Below are 19,352 nucleotides of genomic sequence, written 5' to 3'. Positions count from 1 at the left end.
AGCATTTTTTAATGAAATAGAAGAGGATTTGAGAAGTCACTCAAAACGTGCCCTAATTTTTCTTTCTGCAGCACTAATCATACTTTCTATGGCAAAATGAAGCCCCTCATTTTGTTCCTTTTTAAATTAAATGTTTTAAGAGTTACCACTTTATTCCAATCAAGATGGCTTCAGGTGTGCAATATGTTTGTCATAAGTAGGACTGTTAGCATTTTAGTTGTTCTTTAGAACACTCTGGGAAGCTGCAGTAGAACAAAAAGGAATCAACTAACAGTCTCTGCCCTTGTTGGATGTACATGTTTTACTGAGAATGTCAGACTTCATTCTCACATGACTGAGAAAGATAATGTGAATTTACAGAAAATATGCTCTCAGTTTAGCTTATAGATCACCTTCCAAACCTCTGTGGGAAAAGCATGAGAAATAAAACCGTTTTCTCTCAAACATGATTCATGATATCCAAGAAGAAGGCTTTTTCACATGGTAAAATCACCTTAGAACACACCACAATTCCTAAAATGAGTATAGTACCATCAACAAATGATTTATAATGTAACTAAAGTCTTAAAACCTTCTATTAACTGCAATGCTTTTTAATGAGGTGCTATCATGTATATTGGTCCCAAGATGTCTGCCAACACTTCTTGGATGAAGTGCTGACAGACAATCAGATCTCACAATAAGATGTGTGGTTAGGCTCCGCCCAGATATATATGTGATTTTACTTTTGATTTTCTCAGGAACTACTGAACGGATTTACACCATTTAACCAAAAGGCACAACTCTGAACCAAGGGCTACCTTTTTGGCAAATTTGGTGTAATTCCGTTGAGCAGTTCGGGCTGTAGCTGCGACTAAAGGTTCCTATGGAAAATTGCATGTTGAAAACACGTTTTGTGACCCCCCTTTTTTCTCAGCCCCCGCTTGACGTATCACCCTTAGACTTCCAGGATAGGAGCAGACAGGAGCTGGCCAAAAGTTTTTAAATTTTGCTAAGATTCGTCGACCGGCGCCAAAGTTATTGGGAATAGAATGTTGCTGATTTCCTTTGGAAAATAGGTCCTAACTATAACTAACTACTGGTGAGCGCCAGTAGGTAATATATATATATATTGTTTCTTTCCCCCATGAGCTTGCCATTGAGAAAGGGAGAATCGCTCCAGAAATGCGTCTGGCATGAAGCTTTTAAAAGACTATGCAGGGATTAGTGCGCTGTGATTTCCTGCTGCCTTCCGATAAATAAAGGTTTAAATACAACATTGTGTGAGGCGCTTCACTCTTCGAGCACCTTTCATTTGGATGTATAGTGGCTTGCTCTGGCCCCGAAGCTGCCCCCCTGCTGACAGTGCGGGTCTGGTTACTCTCACGCTGGGAGCACCACGAAGAACGATGTTGCCTAATCGGACGGCATGAAAAGAGCATGAAATGCGGCACAACGAATATCCAGCAACCTGAAGAAATTCATACTTTGGAAGGTACGAGTCCCTACTGCTGCCACTAAAGGATTTTTACTCACCTGAAAACTACGTTAACCAGAATGCACTCTATGCACACGCCCATTGGGGCGGGATTACGAACTTTAAAAATTGCATGATAAGCAACAGCAGTTGTTTCTTTCCCCCATGAGCTTGCCATTGAGAAATGGAGAATCGCTCCAGAAACGCGTCTGGCATGAAGCTTTTAAAAGACTATGCAGGGATTAGTGCGCTGTGATTTCCTGCTGCCTTCCGATAAATAAAGGTTTAAATACAACATTGTGTGAGGCGCTTCACTCTTCGAGCACCTTTCATTTGGATGTATAGTGGCTTGCTCTGGTCACGAAGCTGCCCCCCTGCTGACAGTGCGGGTCTGGTTACTCTCACGCTGGGAGCACCACGAAGAACGATGTTGCCTAATCGGACGGCATGAAAAGAGCATGAAATGCGGCACAACGAATATACAGCAACCTGAAGAAATTCATATTTTGGAAGGTACGAGTCCCTACTGCTGCCACTAAAGGATTTTTACTCACCTGAAAACTACGTTAACCAGAATGCACTCTATGCACACGCCCATTGGGGCAGGATTACGAACTTTAAAAATTGCATGATAAGCAACAGCAGTTGTTTCTTTCCCCCATGAGCTTGCCATTGAGAAGCGGAGAATCGCTCCAGAAACGCGTCTGGCATGAAGCTTTTAAAAGACTATGCAGGGATTAGTGCGCTGTGATTTCCTGCTGCCTTCCGATAAATAAAGGTTTAAATACAACATTGTGTGAGGCGCTTCACTCTTCGAGCACCTTTCATTTGGATGTATAGTGGCTTGCTCTGGCCACGAAGCTGCCCCCCTGCTGACAGTGCGGGTCTGGTTACTCTCACGCTGGGAGCACCACGAAGAACGATGTTGCCTAATCGGACGGCATGAAAAGAGCATGAAATGCGGCACAACGAATATCCAGCAACCTGAAGAAATTCATATTTTGGAAGGTACGAGTCACTACTGCTGCCACTAAAGGATTTTTACTCACCTGAAAACTACGTTAACCAGAATGCACTCTATGCACACGCCCATTGGGGCGGGATTACAAACTTTAAAAATTGCATGATAAGCAACAGCAGTTGTTTCTTTCCCCCATGAGCTTGCCATTGAGAAAGGGAGAATCGCTCCAGAAACGCGTCTGGCATGAAGCTTTTAAAAGACTATGCAGGGATTAGTGGGCTGTGATTTCCTGCTGCCTTCCGATAAATAAAGGTTTAAATACAACATTGTGTGAGGCGCTTCACTCTTCGAGCACCTTTCATTTGGATATATATATATATATATATATATATATATATATATATATATTCGCGCTCCAAGGTTGCCCATCGATTAATTAATTAATTATTATGCACTAAATGTCTCTGCTGGAAGAGAAGTTTCCAGCAGAGACATTTTGGATTCGGCATGGCGGTGCACGTTTGTACCGAATAAAGGGCTTCAATACTGCGTGCAGTGCGAGTGCGTCCTTAATCGATGGGCAACCTTGGAGCGTGAATTTATTTGCGGCAGTCCGGCCGCAGAGGATGCACCACCCGATAATTGGGGGCCATGCAGTTTGGAACCACCGGGCTGTGTTATGGGTCTGCAACGAAGCATTGAAAACGTGCCCCACCCGCTGATGGCCCATCCAAGGGCTTAGAGAAGTTTCCAGCAGAGACATTTAGTGCATCTATAAAGAGCTTAATAATTAAGACACGAACTACGAATCCCAGCAAGCATTGCGAACACCGCATTGGCGGAGCACATCAGGGTGCAGTAAATTACTTACTTAATGGGGGCGTGTCGAAGCAAGCACTCCACTGAACTGTCGAGCCTCTGAGGAAGGAGGAATCAACCTCTGAAACGCGTCAGGCTTATCGGCATGTAAGCTGCCAAATGGATTCGGCATGGCGGTGCACGTTTGTACCGAATAAAGGGCTTCAATACTGCGTGCAGTGCGAGTGCGTCCTTAATCGATGGGCAACCTTGGAGCGTGAATATATATATATATATATATATATATATATATATATATATATATATATATATATATATATATCCATCTTCCAAAGGCCACAAAAAGTCAGCACTCCACACAGCGAGGTCAAACCAGTTTGTAGGTTTTTAGGAAGTCTTTTTATTTTCTTATCTTATTTTTCGTGTTGTTTTCTTACATATAAAGTACAAAGTGCAGTCAGTTTCTATTTTCTGTAACTTCTCTTCTCCTGGGAAAAAGACGGAGTCGAACCACATTAGTGTGCTGCAATTGTTTTATTGACGCTCAACCACTACAACCGCCTGACGCGTTTAGGCCTGACATAGATATATATATTCATTGATATATAATTTTAAATTATTGTTATTGTTTTTTCCTATTTAGGGGAGACTTCCCCTCCAACACCCCCCATTTTTTTATGTTTTGCTCTGTTTTGCCCCCCTCCAACCTCCTGTCCGCCACAAAAATATTAAGCAAAGCCAAATAGCACTTGCATACCCAAGATCTATTTGGATTTGTCAATGTTTTTTTAGCTATACTGCATAGCAGCATGGACTGTTATGCAACATGGTTTAAAGAGGAAAACAAATTGCAATGATGTGGTCAATGCTGGCAGTGTCGTGGCACTTTTTTTCTGAACTTTAAGCATGACATACATAATTGCTATTCAAATAAAATTATAAATGATCAATTGCTATTCAATTCTTAATTGATTAACTTTCCCACCCAATACTCCTGCAAACCAAGCAGCCTAGACCAAAATATAACAAAACAACAAGTTTTCCACAATTTACATATATAAATACAGTTAAAAATTAATTAACAATTCGTAATGTATTACTAATTAATTAATATTTTAATAGTTTCCTAGCATAGACCCCTGAAAATCTAGCAGTCCACAACTAAAATACATTTAAAATAAATTAGTATTTCATTGTTGACATATTTAAAAGTCAAGTAAATAACTTATTTAAAATAATAAATATTAGTTAATTAAATACTATCAAATTATCTTCCCATTCTATAAACCTACAAAACTAGCACCCTCTAACTAAAATATAGGTAACATAATCAGTATTCCATATGTTACATGATGAAAAATCAATTAAATATTTAATTACCAATTAAATTGCTAATTATAACCTTCTTAATTCACCATCCTAACACCTTAGCAGCTTGCAACTAAAACATAAGTAAAACAAATAAGTGTTCTATAAACGACATAGTTAAAAAGGTATTAAATAATTAATTATAACTTAATTAGCTTCCCACCCTATACCCCTATAAACCTAACAGCCTCAAATAACATATAATGAAAACAAATCAGTATTACCTAATTTACATAATAAATATCAATCATGAAAGTAAATACAATTAATTCAATAATTCACAAATAATTATTAATTATTAGCCAGCACCGCCATAGCACCCGAACTATGTAGTACCATCAACGCCTCCTTCGAATCCAGCATCTTCCCCGATGACTGGAAGCGGGCCGAGGTCAAGCTCCTCCTCAAGAAACCCTCGGCCGACCCGACGGACCTAAAAAAACTACTGGTCCATCTCTCTCCTTCCCTTCACAGTCAAAGTCACCGAGAGATTTGTCAACATCCAGCTGACGACCTTCATCGAAGAGAACGCCATCCTCTACTCCTCCCAGTCCAGATTCCGCAGCAAAACCCAAAGGATCAGACTCCCACCCTTCCTCTTCCAACCCACAGAGGTCAACTGCGGAGTACCTCAAGGATCCTCGCTAAGCCCCACGCTCTTTAACATCTACATGGCCCCCCTCGCTGCCATTTTTAGACAGCATGGGCTCAGCATAGTTTCCTATGCCGACGACACCCAACTCATGCTCTCCCTCATGAAAAACCCTGAAGATACCAGACTCAGCTTCCAAGAAAGAATGAAAGACGTCACAGGCTGGATGAACAACAGCTGCCTTAAGCTCAACTCAGAGAAGACAGAGGTCCTCGTCCTGGGACCCTTCTCCTCCACCTGGGAAAACACCTGGTGGCCTTCCGCCCTTGGAAACCCAACCACTCCATCAGACCACACCTGAAACCTCGGCATCATTCTAGACCCCGCCCTCATTATGACTCGCTAGATCAACCCAGTTGCCTTTACCTGCTTCAACTCCCTCTACATCCTCCACAAGACCTTCAAGTGGATCTCACCCGAATGCAGAAAGACCATCACTTATGCAGTCATAACCAGCAGACTCGACTACAGCAATGCCCTCTACGACAAAATCAACAAAACCCTACTACACAAGCTCAAAACCATCCAGAACACCGCTGCCAGACTTGTCCTCGGAACCCCTCAAAACAAGCACATGACCTAGCCCCTACAAGACCACTGGCTTCCCATGGACAAGAGAGTAACCTTCAAGCTACTCACCCACGCCTACAAATCCCTCCACAACATCGGACCCAAATACCTCAATGAAAGACTCTCCTTCCACGTACCCAAAAGGAACCTTCTCTACACTGACCTCACCCTAGCAGAGACGCTGCGCATCCGCAAGACCAGAGCAGGTGAAGAGCCTTCTCCTACAGCACAGCAAAGACCTGGAACAAGCTCCCGGTCTGCATCAGACACTCCCCCACTTTTTATAACATACATATAAACCATTTGGAAACAATGTTGAAAACATCAATATTATTTAAAACGATATTACTTACCTCAAAATGATATTCTTGTCAACGATATTTGTGCATCACGATATTAGTGTGTCACAGTATTTCATTTCGGATATTTCTGTCTCCCGGTATTTTTAAATCACTATTTTGTCCAAACATCCTCCAACTCTTCCCTAGCCAAACCCCTGCAAAGCTTAGACCTACAAACCTCTCCAACACTCTTTCCTCTGGTTTCAAGATTGACGTCAATAAAATTATTGCCTTAGTGCACTTGGGTGCAAAGGCTGCAAAGAACTGACCTGACACCGACTTCTGTGATGACTTCTAGACTGTGGTATCTATACTGTTGCTGCTTATTTGAATGCATGCACTGAAGGCACATTGAGGTAAACATAAGTTGGGCATATGTGAACATTTGCTCTCTAGAATTTGTAATTTGTAATTCTTCATACTTTTTCTATCCTTTCTAAGGAAAAGCAGAATCCAGCAACCGAATTTAACATGACAAATCTATTGACCAGCACCCTGCAGATATTCTTTGCGGGGGTTGAAACTACTGCCACAACCCTGACATATGGGTGCCTGATTCTTCTAAAATACCCAGAAGTGAAAGGTAATTTTATGGAGTTTTTGTATTTGCGTCCTTTTACCAATCTTGCTGGTCTAGTTGTAATTCATAGGAACTCTGCCAAATACTTAATTTAGAACTCCACCCGAGCGAGCCATACATTTTCAGAAAACTGCAGTGAGGTTTGTATGAGTAAAGCATTGCACATGTGTGCATGCCCAACAATCTGCGAATTGAATTGTTGATTTGACCATTTACAGTTATATGTTGGTCAGTTGAAAGTTGACAGTTGATAAGCAAGCAGTCCTTAAGCCCACATTTTCTTTTTGACAATTGTATTTTTGTGTGTTCAATAGGTAGGCAGCAAATGAGCAGCCAAAGTGCTCCTTACCATTTTACTACTCTTTCTTTATATTAAGACATAGCACATGAAACATACTCAGGGCAAGGGTAGAGTCTTCTTATCTTGCGCAGCTTCCAACACCTCTTGATAATGACAGTTTTCATGACTGTTCAGCACTTTAAGCCATTAAACTGCCACTAGGTGTGTCCATTTAAATGTAGTAAGTAGTGACAGATGAGTTCTAGCATATTTGTTTAGACAGTCAATTTATTTAGGGATCGCAAAAGTGACTCCTAAATGTATTATTGCTAAGATCTGCAATGTGTATACAGTGTCAACTAGAATCCATGGGGCCTCTGAGATATTGTAGGCACACTAACTTTGACCATCACGCTTCCCGGCATGGATGCAGTTCACACCAAGTCCAACATGCTTCAGCATTAGGCAGTTGACGTAGCCACTTGGCAGGTTTATTTGAAACACACTTGGCTAAAGAATTAACAGCAGCAGAAGTCCAGAAATTCAGAGAGCAATTTGACTGAAACTGTAATGCAGCTATACCAGGCCACAGCTGGCCTATCAGTCGAGCATGGAGTGGCCTGACTAGATATCCCACCTGAAAGCCGAAGACCTGAGATTTTAACAGCGCTCACAACTGTAATACCAAAGAGGATGATGGACGGAGTGTTGAGCATTGCAAGCACTCACCCCTAGTAAACTGATCTGGGTTCAATCCATCATCATTCTTTAGCTCACTCCGCCACACCAGTTCAGACATGGCCATATGCAAATCAGTCTTACCCTGTGCCTCATGGGAACAGTCCAGCCCGAACTGCCAAGCCATATCTTCCCGTCCATCAATTGTGTGTCTTTTGCTTTCTCACAACTGTAATAGCTGTCATGCTCCAAAAGACTTTAGCAGTCTCCTCGGTCCTCGGAAATGCCTCAGCAGGCCGAGTGGCTAAGGAGCTCAAAGGGCTAAGTGAACAAAGACAACCCCATGTCAATGGGAAGAGACGAGATAGCAGGCCTGGTTGAGTATTGAGAGCAGTGCAAAGCAACCAAAATGGGATGATGGACGGAGCATTGAAACTTTTCAGACACTCACCCCCAGTCACAGATTGAATCCATCATCGTTCTATAGCTCATTTCACCACCAAGTTCAGACCCAGCCATATGCAAACAAGTCTTGATCCTGTTCCTCATGGAAACAGTCCAGGCCAAACTGCCAAGACAGGTCTTCTCTGGACTGGAAACAAGTACCCTGTGAACAATGTTCCCTCTAATATTTATTTCCTTTTAGTGGCAAAGAAGATCCTCTGTGCACAGGCCAGTACCACCCTTGTGTTGCTTGCCTACCTGCCCTCATCCAGATGTTTATATATATTCACTGAAAATACCATAGGTTTCACACACGTTATAGTTAGCTGGAAATGTCACTCGTACAAAACCAATGAAATTCCCCCGTTATAGTTAGTTCAGCTAACTATAACTCGCGCACCCGCAATCCACTGCTGATGACGTCACATATTACATCACTCATGACATGGTCAGTGACATCACTGATGACATCACTGATGACATCTCAAATGACATCACTGATGACATTATCCAGTGACTGTGTGTTTCTGTAAAATTTAAATATGTTTTATATATTTATAGTGAAAGGCCTGTGGAAGAATGAGTGGCTGTACAAGTGTGTGAATGGATGTTTTTCTATGTGCGTAATTGACTGGAAAAGTGAGTCATTAAATGTATCTTACTGCAGACTAGTGACTAAACTGTGTGAATGTCTTCATGTTTCTGTCTGTTGGTGTATAAATGGCTGCATGGTTTTGTGAATAGCTATATGAGTGTCTATATGGGTTATCGATTGGTTGTCTGAGTATCTGTATTGGTGCTTGAGTGTTTGTGTGGGTAGGCTGTGTGTGACTCTGTGCGTAGATGTGTGAGTGGGTGATTCCATGGGTGCATGGTTTTAACAGTGCATCTGTGATGGACTGTATGGTTGAGTGAGTGTATGTATGGGTGTGTTAGGGATTGAATGTATATCTCAGTGGTACATTTGTGACTAACTACATATGTGAAAGGAAGTATATATGCGTGTAAGAGTATATAAGTGGTTATATGTGAGAGTGTGTGATTGTGAGAGTGGCTGTATGGATGAGTGTGTGCTTGTATCAATGATTGTATAAGAGCATAAGAATGTGGTACTATTTTTATGAGTAAGTGAACTTGTGTGTGTATAACTGCATAGGTGAGTAAATGGGAGTGTGATTAATTATTTGCATGACTGACTAGGTGTGACAGTACCTCTATGGATGATTGGTGGTGTGTGAGTGTCTATGTAGGTGCATAAATGCATATGCTAGTCTTGTACGGAGTGACTGTAAGTATGAGTGACTGTACATATGAATGAGTGGAGGTGTATGTAAACCTAAGAGTTAATAAGTGGGTATGTAGTTATTGGTATTGGAGTATCTATGGTTTTGAGAATGGACGTCTGAAATTTTGAGTTTGTGTATCATCGGTTAAATTAGGGTGTGAGAAGATGCAGTAATTTATCACATGGATGATGTCATCAGTGATGTCGTCAGTGATGTCATTTGAGATGTCATCAGTGATGTCATCAGTGATGTCACTGACCATGTCATGAGTGATGTAATATGTGACGTCATCAGCAGTGCATTGCAGGGGCGCGAGTTATAGTTAGCTGAACTAACTATAACGGGGGAATTTCATTGGTTTTGTACGAGTGAAATTTCCAGCTAACTATAACGTGTGTGAAACCTATGGTTTTTTCAGTGAATTTGCAAAGTTTTTTAAATGCTAATTCCTAACTATAACGTGTGTTAAACCTATGGTTTTTTCAGTGAATTTCAAAGGTTTTTTAAATACTAATTTATGAATGTTTTATTTTATTTTTTATATATTTCTTTTACAAAAAGTTACATATGTATATAGTCATAGATTACCTGTATCCTTTAATTTGGAATGGTTCAACTTAAAAAAAAAAAAATTGGATAAAGTTGAACAGCATAGTTAATATCTTATATTAACTTATAAACACTATAATTCTTTCTTTTTTTTATTTTTAAAGTATTTTTGACGTGCGCGCTCGGTGCACGCACGGTGATTGTTACCTTATCGTACGCACTCGGTGCTGTGTGCGTACGTACGTTTTCCACGTACTCATGCGTACGTCGTGCGTACTCCGCGCGGTACGTTCGCGCATGCACGCGTGCCCCGTACGCGCTCGGTGCGCACACTAGGTACGCATGCGTACGTTCTTCGTGTGCGCATGCGCACGTCGTGCGTGCTCCGCGCGTTACGTTCGCGCATGTGCGCGTACTACAGCGCACTACGTTTGCGCATGCGCGGTTCGTTCGCGCATACGCACGTGCTAGGCGTTTGCGTACGCGCGCGTGCTCCGCGCATGCGCTTGTGCTCCGCGCATGCGCCGTGCGCACACGGTGCACGCACAGCACGTCATGTGATTAAGAAAGAACACTTTTCATTGTTTCATAGTACTTTCACTTTCAGATTCTTCCAATAACACACCCAGGCAAGTTATGTGATTAATAAAGAACACTTTTCATTGGTTCAAACTACTTTCACTTCCAGATTCTTCCAACACCACACCCAGGCAAGTCATGTGATTAGGAAACAACACTTTTTATTGGTTCATAGTACTTTCAGTTCCAGATTCTTCTAATACCACACCCACTCTCCTTATTATTACTTCTGATTCCCTGGGAGAAGGAGCTGATCTGTTTTTGTGATACAATGGCAGAGCAGCAGCCATCTTCTAGTAGTGATCAGGAGACTCTTGTGCCACAGAGGTAGAGGAAGCAGAAAGAGTCTTTCATATGGCAGTTTTTCACTTTTCCTGAGGGGCAGAAGAAGGTAAATGCTCCCAAAGTCACCTGCATTATTTGTCAACGGACCTTATCACGTGGAAATGCTAATAAGAAATACTCTTTTAGTATTCACACGATGTTAAGGCACGTTGAAGGAGTACATCCTGTGCATTTTGCTCGAGCTGCTAGTGAAAACTCTCCAGCAGCTCAGCCGAGCACATCCGCAGCAGCTCAGCCAAGCACATCATTGGCAGCTCAGCCGAGCACTTCTTCTGTGGTGGCGCCTTCACCTACTTCTGCACCTCTTGATATACGCCCTGCTTTTCGGAGGTATACACGGTGCATTGACTGTCATGCTCTTATTCTCTTTGTGAAACCAGTGTTGATCTCATTGAGAGAAAGATAGAGCAGCACTCATGCACCCGGCCATAGTTTTTTTCATTTTTTACTTTTTCTATTCCTCTGTCCCTACATTAACACAAGGGCTCTTTTTAGAGCCACCTAAAATCTAAACACAAAAACTTGTTTTTAAAATCTATTTTTCGTTTTTATTTTACCGTGCGTGCGCGGTTTAAAAAAAAAAAATTCTCGTTCTTTTCATCCTTTGTGATCCTTCAGGGACTCCCTGACAAAGACTAGGGGGTCAGGAAGTCTCTACCCTGCCCCCTTTCCATGTTCTCCACCTTTGTTTTAAATTAAAACACATCTTTAAATGTTTTTTTTTAATTGCAAGTAAAATGGATTACATTTCCTAAATTTTGTTTCAAGATCTGAAAAAAAGAAAAAAAGTATTAATATTCAACAATACATTTTCTTAAACAGTACATGTTTTTTCATATTTTACAAAGCAATTTTTTGCCCTTTTTTCGCTGTTTTCAGAATGTATTGAATTTCACTGAAAATAGTGATATCAATTGTTTTCATCATTTAACAGCGGGCAAAAAAAAAACAATCTGAAAGATTGTTTAAAAAAAGCCCTGAAACTCTTCTTACTAAAACAGACCTTGATGGAAATGTCACAAATATATTAAAAATACCTTCTAACAACAATAACTATTTGCAATAAATAACGTCTGAAAATCTTGCAGCTTAAGCACGTACACCAAAATAATATCTGTCAAAGAAGTCCACAATTGCTACCTTTACCTTCCGATGAGGCCAAATGGTAATTTTAAAATCCTTTTTAAGTGAAATATCCAATGTTAATCCTATAAAATTGAAATAATGGTTTCTTCAGATGCTGGAATTTGTATCTAAAATTTGGTAAATCATAAGGCAAACGTTGCTTGAAAATCAATTGAGAATCATTACACAGTGTCCATCATTTTTCACATTTCAGATAAACTGTGTAATGACCAGAAGTTATAGAAGGTCCATCATGAAAAATTATTGCAACTGCAACAAAAGTTTTACCTTATATTGATAATTGATTTCCTACAAACATCTTTAGTAAAGTTTGCAATTTAGTTCCATCTGCTCTACAACGTTGTATCATTAAAATTACATAGTCCATATTTCTTAAAAAATAACGTTGATAACATGTCTGATTTACATTGAGAACATTCCATATTGTGATTAGCATCTTTAACTAATTTACTAAAAGTCACTGATTTACTCTCTGGTAATGTAAATATATAAACCTTTCGGAATCAACATTACTGGTGCATGTGTTCATACAGTTTTCACAACAATGTTCCCATTTATATGAGACACCAAATATGTTTTCTATTTCTACCCCTTCATCTTCCAGTACCATAAGCATATACATTAAGAATTCCTGTGCATCTTGCTGGACATTTTGAGTAAACTGTGTACATCCTGAACATACATCTAAAAGATTTCTAACATCAGAAGCACTTTCTATTTTAGTTTTATCATTACTCAGCTTCTCATAAAGGAGACTCAGCAGAGAACAGAATCTTTTTTCATGATTTAGTATTATCTGCTCTTGCAAAATTTCAAGATAAAATACAACATTCAGCACTGCATTTGCGTAGCAGTTGACACCAGAGATATTTTCAAAATGACAACCAACAACCTCTTCAACACTGTTCTTTTTCTTTTTGCTTGGAATCACATCACTCTCCTTTTGTTTTCTCTTCTGTACATCCTCATTACAGATATTCTCAATTCTCCTTTTCCGACAAACAACACGTTTTTCAAACACAGGATACTGACCTAAATGAGGAGCATAGCTTCTTCTTAATCTATTATACTCCTTTACACAGTTAGCATCAGCACTAACTTTTGAGTCATCAAAGTCTATCATAAATAAACCAGATATTTTTTTCACGTGTGACAAAGCAACATATGCCATATCTTCTTTAAACACACTAGATCCAATATTTACAAAAGCACTATCTACAGTTAATCCTTGAGATTTGTGAATAGTTACAGCATATGCTAGAGAAAATGGAAACTGCTTCCTACGTACATATAAGTCTTTCACAAGCAAGAAACGAACTGAACAACGACAAATGTCTTTAACCTCTTCAATCTGATCAAATTTTATTTTTAAAAATTCAATTCCATCTTTTTTCTGGTACTTTACAAAACACACAACTTTACCCATAGCTCCGTTCACTAAACCTTTTTCTACATCCAAATTACGTCTTAAAATTACTCGACAGTTCATACATACATAAAGATTCTTTTCCAAACCAGCTGTTTTCGATATGTTTTTCTCTAGAGAATCCAATTTACTTGTCAATTTGCTTGTCAATATAATAGTTCTTCCTTCATGCTGTATTTTATCCACAGCTTCCAGTTTTATAATCTCTTCATTTTCCAATTTCAAAAGTTCTTGATTGAATATAGAGCATTCATGTAGTGTTGGCATTAAGCAGATTACAGTATTTTTTTCAGCAATTTTCTTGTATATTTTCTCTGGAACTATTTGTTCTGTTGAAAACACATTACATAGCAATCAACTCTGTAAAGCTTTTCTGCCATGTTCTGTGAGTAGTCCAATTCTGATATCTTTGAGAATACTTGCATAATCCTCATCATTGGCTTGTCTCATATTGGTAATGAGTTCTTTATACTCAAAGTATGTCCAAATATTCACATGACCTATACTTCCTAACGACTTTTTCGTGTCTTCATGTGTAAGTGTATGGAATACTGGTTGTCCTTTAACTGGAGTGAGCTGCAAAAGATCCCCAAAAACTATGACGTGTTTTCCTCCGAATAGCACGTCATAGTCTGTCTTTAGAATTTGCTGCATTCTTAAATGCACAAAGGCAAGCATTAAGTTTGATACCATGCTTACCTCATCAATAATGAGTACTTTCATTTTCTTCAATACTCTTGAAACTTCAAAACATGTTTCTCCTGTTAGCTTGTGGTATTGTATTTTGTTCTCATGCTCTACTGGTAACATTAGCAAACGATGTAAGGTAACTCCTTTTATGTTATACGCTGCCAACCCAGTTGGAGCAGTAACAACACAAGACAAAGTTGAATCCGTTTTGTTCTGTAGGTAGCTTCTAATTACTTTAATTAAGAAACTTTTTCCAGTTCCTGCTTGTCCACTCACATACATTCTGATTGGTTTAAAAGATGTGCATGAGCACTCTTTATTTTCATGTAGTAATCCGTGATCAATTTTTTTTCTGACTTCCTCATAAATTTGTTGTTGTTCATCATTCAGTTGTTGTTCCATATTTGGTAAGTTTATTAAATCTTCCTGAGCTTGATTCATAGCTGTTTCCACTTCAGTCATGGCTATTGCAGCTTCATTTTCTACGATTGGTTGTCCTAGAGGATCTTGACTGAACGTCCCAGAACTTTGACTGTCTTGAGAACTGTCTCTAGCTACTTCAGCTGCAATTGTTGCTTCTTGTTCAATTTCTTCATTTAACATTTGAATATAAGTTGTGAAAGTACTGCATTCTATTCTATCTTTGCAAGCATTAAAGGAATCTTCATAGCTCTGAAAATCTCCAAGTAGTTCGTCCTCTGAACGCCATGGTTTAAAGAGCTGTAAAAGTGGCAAGTAGTAAAATTCCTTTTTGCCATTAGTGTCGCAACTCAGCTTCTGATGATTAATCAAACTTCCTTTTGTTTGTTTTACCAAACATCCTTCCTCACCAGTGACTTTATATTTTCCATTGTTGATGTCTTCTGTGGCATTCCGTTTATAAATGTAGTTTTGCAGCACTTCATAGAGACACATGTTCTCAAGATGATGACTTCTTCGTGGGTAATATGTGTCCAACATGTTTGTTCTTAAAATGTCTGTACTTTCAGGTTCGTACTCTGCTAAATATTCAATTTCTCGAATAGATTTCAGTACCCGATTTCTCATTCCTGCAAGGCCTAAACTTACCCAAATTATTCTTCTGGATTTGGAGTACAGACTTGCAGATGATGACCTATCTGAGCATTCGTAGGATCCAATTTCTCGATGCAATAACATCTTTAAACTGAAACTGTATAGCTTTTTACTGACAGTCTTCTCGTGAGAAATCTCTTCCCACATTTCTTTCAATTCCGTTTTCTCAGATTTAGTGATGTAAGATGTGACATACCGAGCAACAGCAATAGAATTATCAGCAACATACTTCATATCCATGTTAGCATTCCACATGGATAAAATGACTGGGTTGTAGTCATTTATATATTTTGACTCTTCTTTTCTTCTTAGGTTGTAGGTATTCTTAGGCGATTTTCTTGTAATAGGATGTCGCACAGCTGACATAAAACTGTTTACTCTTCCTTTTGAAAGAACAGGTCGTGGAAATCCAAATCGACATTTTGTGTAGAATTTATCTTTACTCCTGTACTTTCGTCGACAGTATTTTCCACACCGATGACTTTGGAAACGTAAAACTTGCTCTTTTAAGTTTTTTCTTCTGTGCTTTTAGGTATAGTACATGTTGCATATCCTTCAATGAAAGATAAAACTGCTTCATCGGCATCTGTTCCAAATTTGGGTGCATCCTTGATCCACAACAGCATATGAATATGTGGAGCACCTCTTGCTTGGTACTCTTTTCTCCAAAAGAAATCCACAACTTCTCCAAGATGTGGATTTTTTTTATTGCAGATGAAGGACATCATAGCCTCAAATCTATGATTGAAATATCTGCAAACATTAACTGGATCCAATGAGCACAATTCTCCTGCTGTCTTGTATTGGATGTTTTCAATATTTGAATTTGCCTCTTGAAGAAAATCCAGTAAATCATCCCAAGCATACTCTGCACAGCTTAGGGTAAGGAACCATGTAGGAGTTCCTAAATTCCGTAACATACATTTCAATTCTCCATGGCGTCGGTACCAATATTCATTAGTCCCACGCTGACAAGCCATCAAATTAATCAATTGAGATTCCAAATGATCATCTCACTGTTGCACTTTGTTCATAAAATCCTTGGCAGACACATTATGTAGATGTACTCCAGTTTTCAAAATGTGATTTACTGCATAAGATAGTGCAGACAAGTCACTTTCAAATAAAAGATGGAACAAATAAGGAATACTTTTACGAAATCTCGGATCTTCTGCATATAGTCTTGTAGTCTGATACTCAGAAGCAGGAATCTGTACTGGACGTTCATCATATCGTCCACCTTTTCCTGTAGGAAACAGCTGGGGAAAACAACAAGCTTCCAAGCTCTCCTCCCATACACTCACGGGAGTTCCTTGTGCTTTTGTCATCTGAAACAGATCAATAGTGTTTCCCATAACTTCTTTAGAATGAAGAGGATGTATGCTGAAATGTTCATACATTTCTTCTTCTTTTGACTTATCCACTTTTTCAATTTGCCCAGTTGGTATTCCAGTGTCTGCTAGTAATTCTTCGTCATCTTTATCCATATAAATTGTTTCATTCCATTTATTATTTCTTTTCAAATATAAATTTGCTCTTTGTACTTTTCGTACATCTACCAGCTCCTGCCAAATTTGCTTATTCTTTGTTGGTACACCATTAACCAGAATAACTAATGGTTCAGTTTCCAATCTATCTGCATCAATTGTTTCCATATTTTTTTTCAAATCCAATGGCAAATAGACAACTCTTCCTTTTAAACCTCTTTGTAAATCCGAAGGAGGAAATGTACCTGTTTTGGGCTCCATACGTACTATGGTCTGAAATGGATGGACACATTGAATGAGTATAGACTCATACGTATTTAAATCAGAAAGTTCTGCAGGAATATCAACCAATTCTAAATTATTATGTACAGCTCTAGCTGGCATTCTATTTTTTTCTAACTTGTTATAACAGTATTTACAAATACGCTGATCTTCACCCAAATCAAAACAATTTTCCAGAAATATATATGTTGCAAAATCCTTCCACTTATAATTATCTTCATTTTCATTTTTTTTTATAGAGATCAACATTCCTTGTTTGAATTTTTTAATGGCTTCTCCGGCAACAAATACAAGTAATATTTGGTCTTTCATTAGAGATGATAGTAAATTTTGTCATTTCATCTTCAAAATTTTTACTAACAGTGAGTTCTACATTATCTTCCACATTTTCCTCCATAACTGTGTCATTTCCTGCACTTTCTTGCTCTGGACCAAAGTAACAAAACTGAATATAATCAGTAACCTTCACTACATCTGATACAGATCCACGGAACAGAGCATAATTCAACTCATTTAACTTTAGTGCTGGACTTTTCGCAAAATACAATGTTCTCACAAACTTTCTCATTTCAGTATGATGAACAGCCAGCATCCTAAAATGGTGAAAAACAGTTTGGCAAACTTTCCTAGATAGACAAGCAAGAGAATGTCCTTGCAAACCAGCATTCTCTCTCACTCTGCATGGGTCTAGTCTTTGAAGCACCTTAATCTTCTGTTTAACACTCTTTTTACTATATTCTCTTAGAAAGTCACATAATTTATCAATAGATTCCTGTCGCACAGTGCAAATACTACTACAATTCCAAGTGTACAATGGGGCTTTAGGCCGTCTCCCCATAACCTCATCAGCTAACACTTCTTCCTCATTTCTTGGAACCCTTTTCTCCTTTTCCATTATACAACCATCTTTAACTTCATAAGCTCGAGCATTGGTGTCAACTGCATGCAACAAACTATTACTTTGAAGATAACTCTCTTCATTAAAAAATGGTTCAGTGCTTGAACTATGCTTCCTAAGAACACTTTACAAAAGTTATTTTTTTTCACTACTCTTTTCCTTTTGCTTTGTGACTTCATTTCTTTAACTAATTTTTCTAATCTACGCATCCTGTTCAAAATTAAAATGAATAGTTTTCTTTTTATTTCCAAAGCCTTTGCAACAATTGTTTCAATATATTTCTTTGTTTTATAAAATTTGGTTTCCTTCTTATATTTTTTCACATCCTTTAGCAAATTTAACATCACTCTTCTCTGAAACATTTTTCGACTAATGTTTTTAAAATCTATTTTTCTTGTTAAATCATTCTTTCTTACTTCTGATTCGACATAAGCTTTTAGTATTTTCTGTCGACTCTGTTGTTCTTTTGTACTTGAAACACTATTTGCAGTGGATATATTTTTAACATTTTTTCATTGCTTGAAGATATTTTTAAAAAAATCCTTAGTCTGCTTACCAGAAGGCTTTTTCTTTTTTCCAACATGAGGTTCTTCAACTATTTTTTTTTGTCCAGTTCTCTTCAAATGTAGATGTTGTTGCTGTTCTTTTCTCTTTCTTGACTTTATAGGCATCTTTAATTAATTTCACTGTTGTTCAGCAATACCTGAAAGAAACTAAAAAATAATACCTTTATGTAATTTTAATACATTACGATTTTTTATTTGAGCTTTTCCAATCCTATCATATGAGCTGTCCCTTTCCTACAACTGCAAGTCTGACAGAACAATACCAACACATATTAAATCTCTTACATCAGTTCCTGTGTGCACACAGACTCATGGTGTGATTCTAGGCACACAACAATTTTTGTTTGGCAATTTCAAAGCACATTTACTACTGTGGTAGAGTAAGTGATAATTACTATGGCAGCTTGACACGTTTTCCTTATATTTTAGAGAGGCAGAAAAGAGCGCATGTCCTAACAGGTACTTGAGACGATAAGCATGTGTTACAGGGTGAATGATTAGAGTAGAGCAAAGGAAATGAGCCTTGGTGACGTTGAATATATTAGCATTACACACTGCTATCTAAAATACCACACAGAGCTGAGTAGTAAGCATGGGAGTGCAGGAGAAGCACCTGTCTGTGTGCTAAGAGCGTGCTTCTGGAGACCGATTATTGTCTGGTGCAAGACAGATCTGCATATAGACGCTTGCACAACTGCATGAAGACTGCACAGATGTATGTAAGAGTACATGTGTGGTACAGGTTAATTGGAATTTTTAACATGTAAAAACTACCTCACCCATTGCGGGAGTGGAAGTAAAATCTACCATGTTGATTTCAAATGTGTTAGCATTTGCCTCTCATTTGTGAGATAGTGATTTCTGCTCAATGCTAT

General features: G+C 38.7%; 1 protein-coding gene across 1 annotated transcript in view; it reads left to right on the top strand.

Moving 5' to 3' along the window:
• Positions 1-19,352, top strand: part of LOC146798096 (cytochrome P450 2G1-like) — a 1,456,444-nt gene that overhangs the window by 810,251 nt on the left and 626,841 nt on the right. Inside the window, exon 7 of the mRNA XM_085625316.1 lies at positions 6,609-6,750. Within this exon, the coding sequence (XP_085481442.1) occupies positions 6,609-6,750 (142 nt within the window). The remainder of the gene's footprint in view (positions 1-6,608; positions 6,751-19,352) is intronic.

Source organism: Triturus cristatus, chromosome 9, assembly GCF_964204655.1.
Source record: "Triturus cristatus chromosome 9, aTriCri1.1, whole genome shotgun sequence".
NCBI classification, from domain to species: Eukaryota; Metazoa; Chordata; class Amphibia; order Caudata; family Salamandridae; genus Triturus; species Triturus cristatus.
This window is presented reverse-complemented; position numbering and strand designations above follow the sequence as displayed.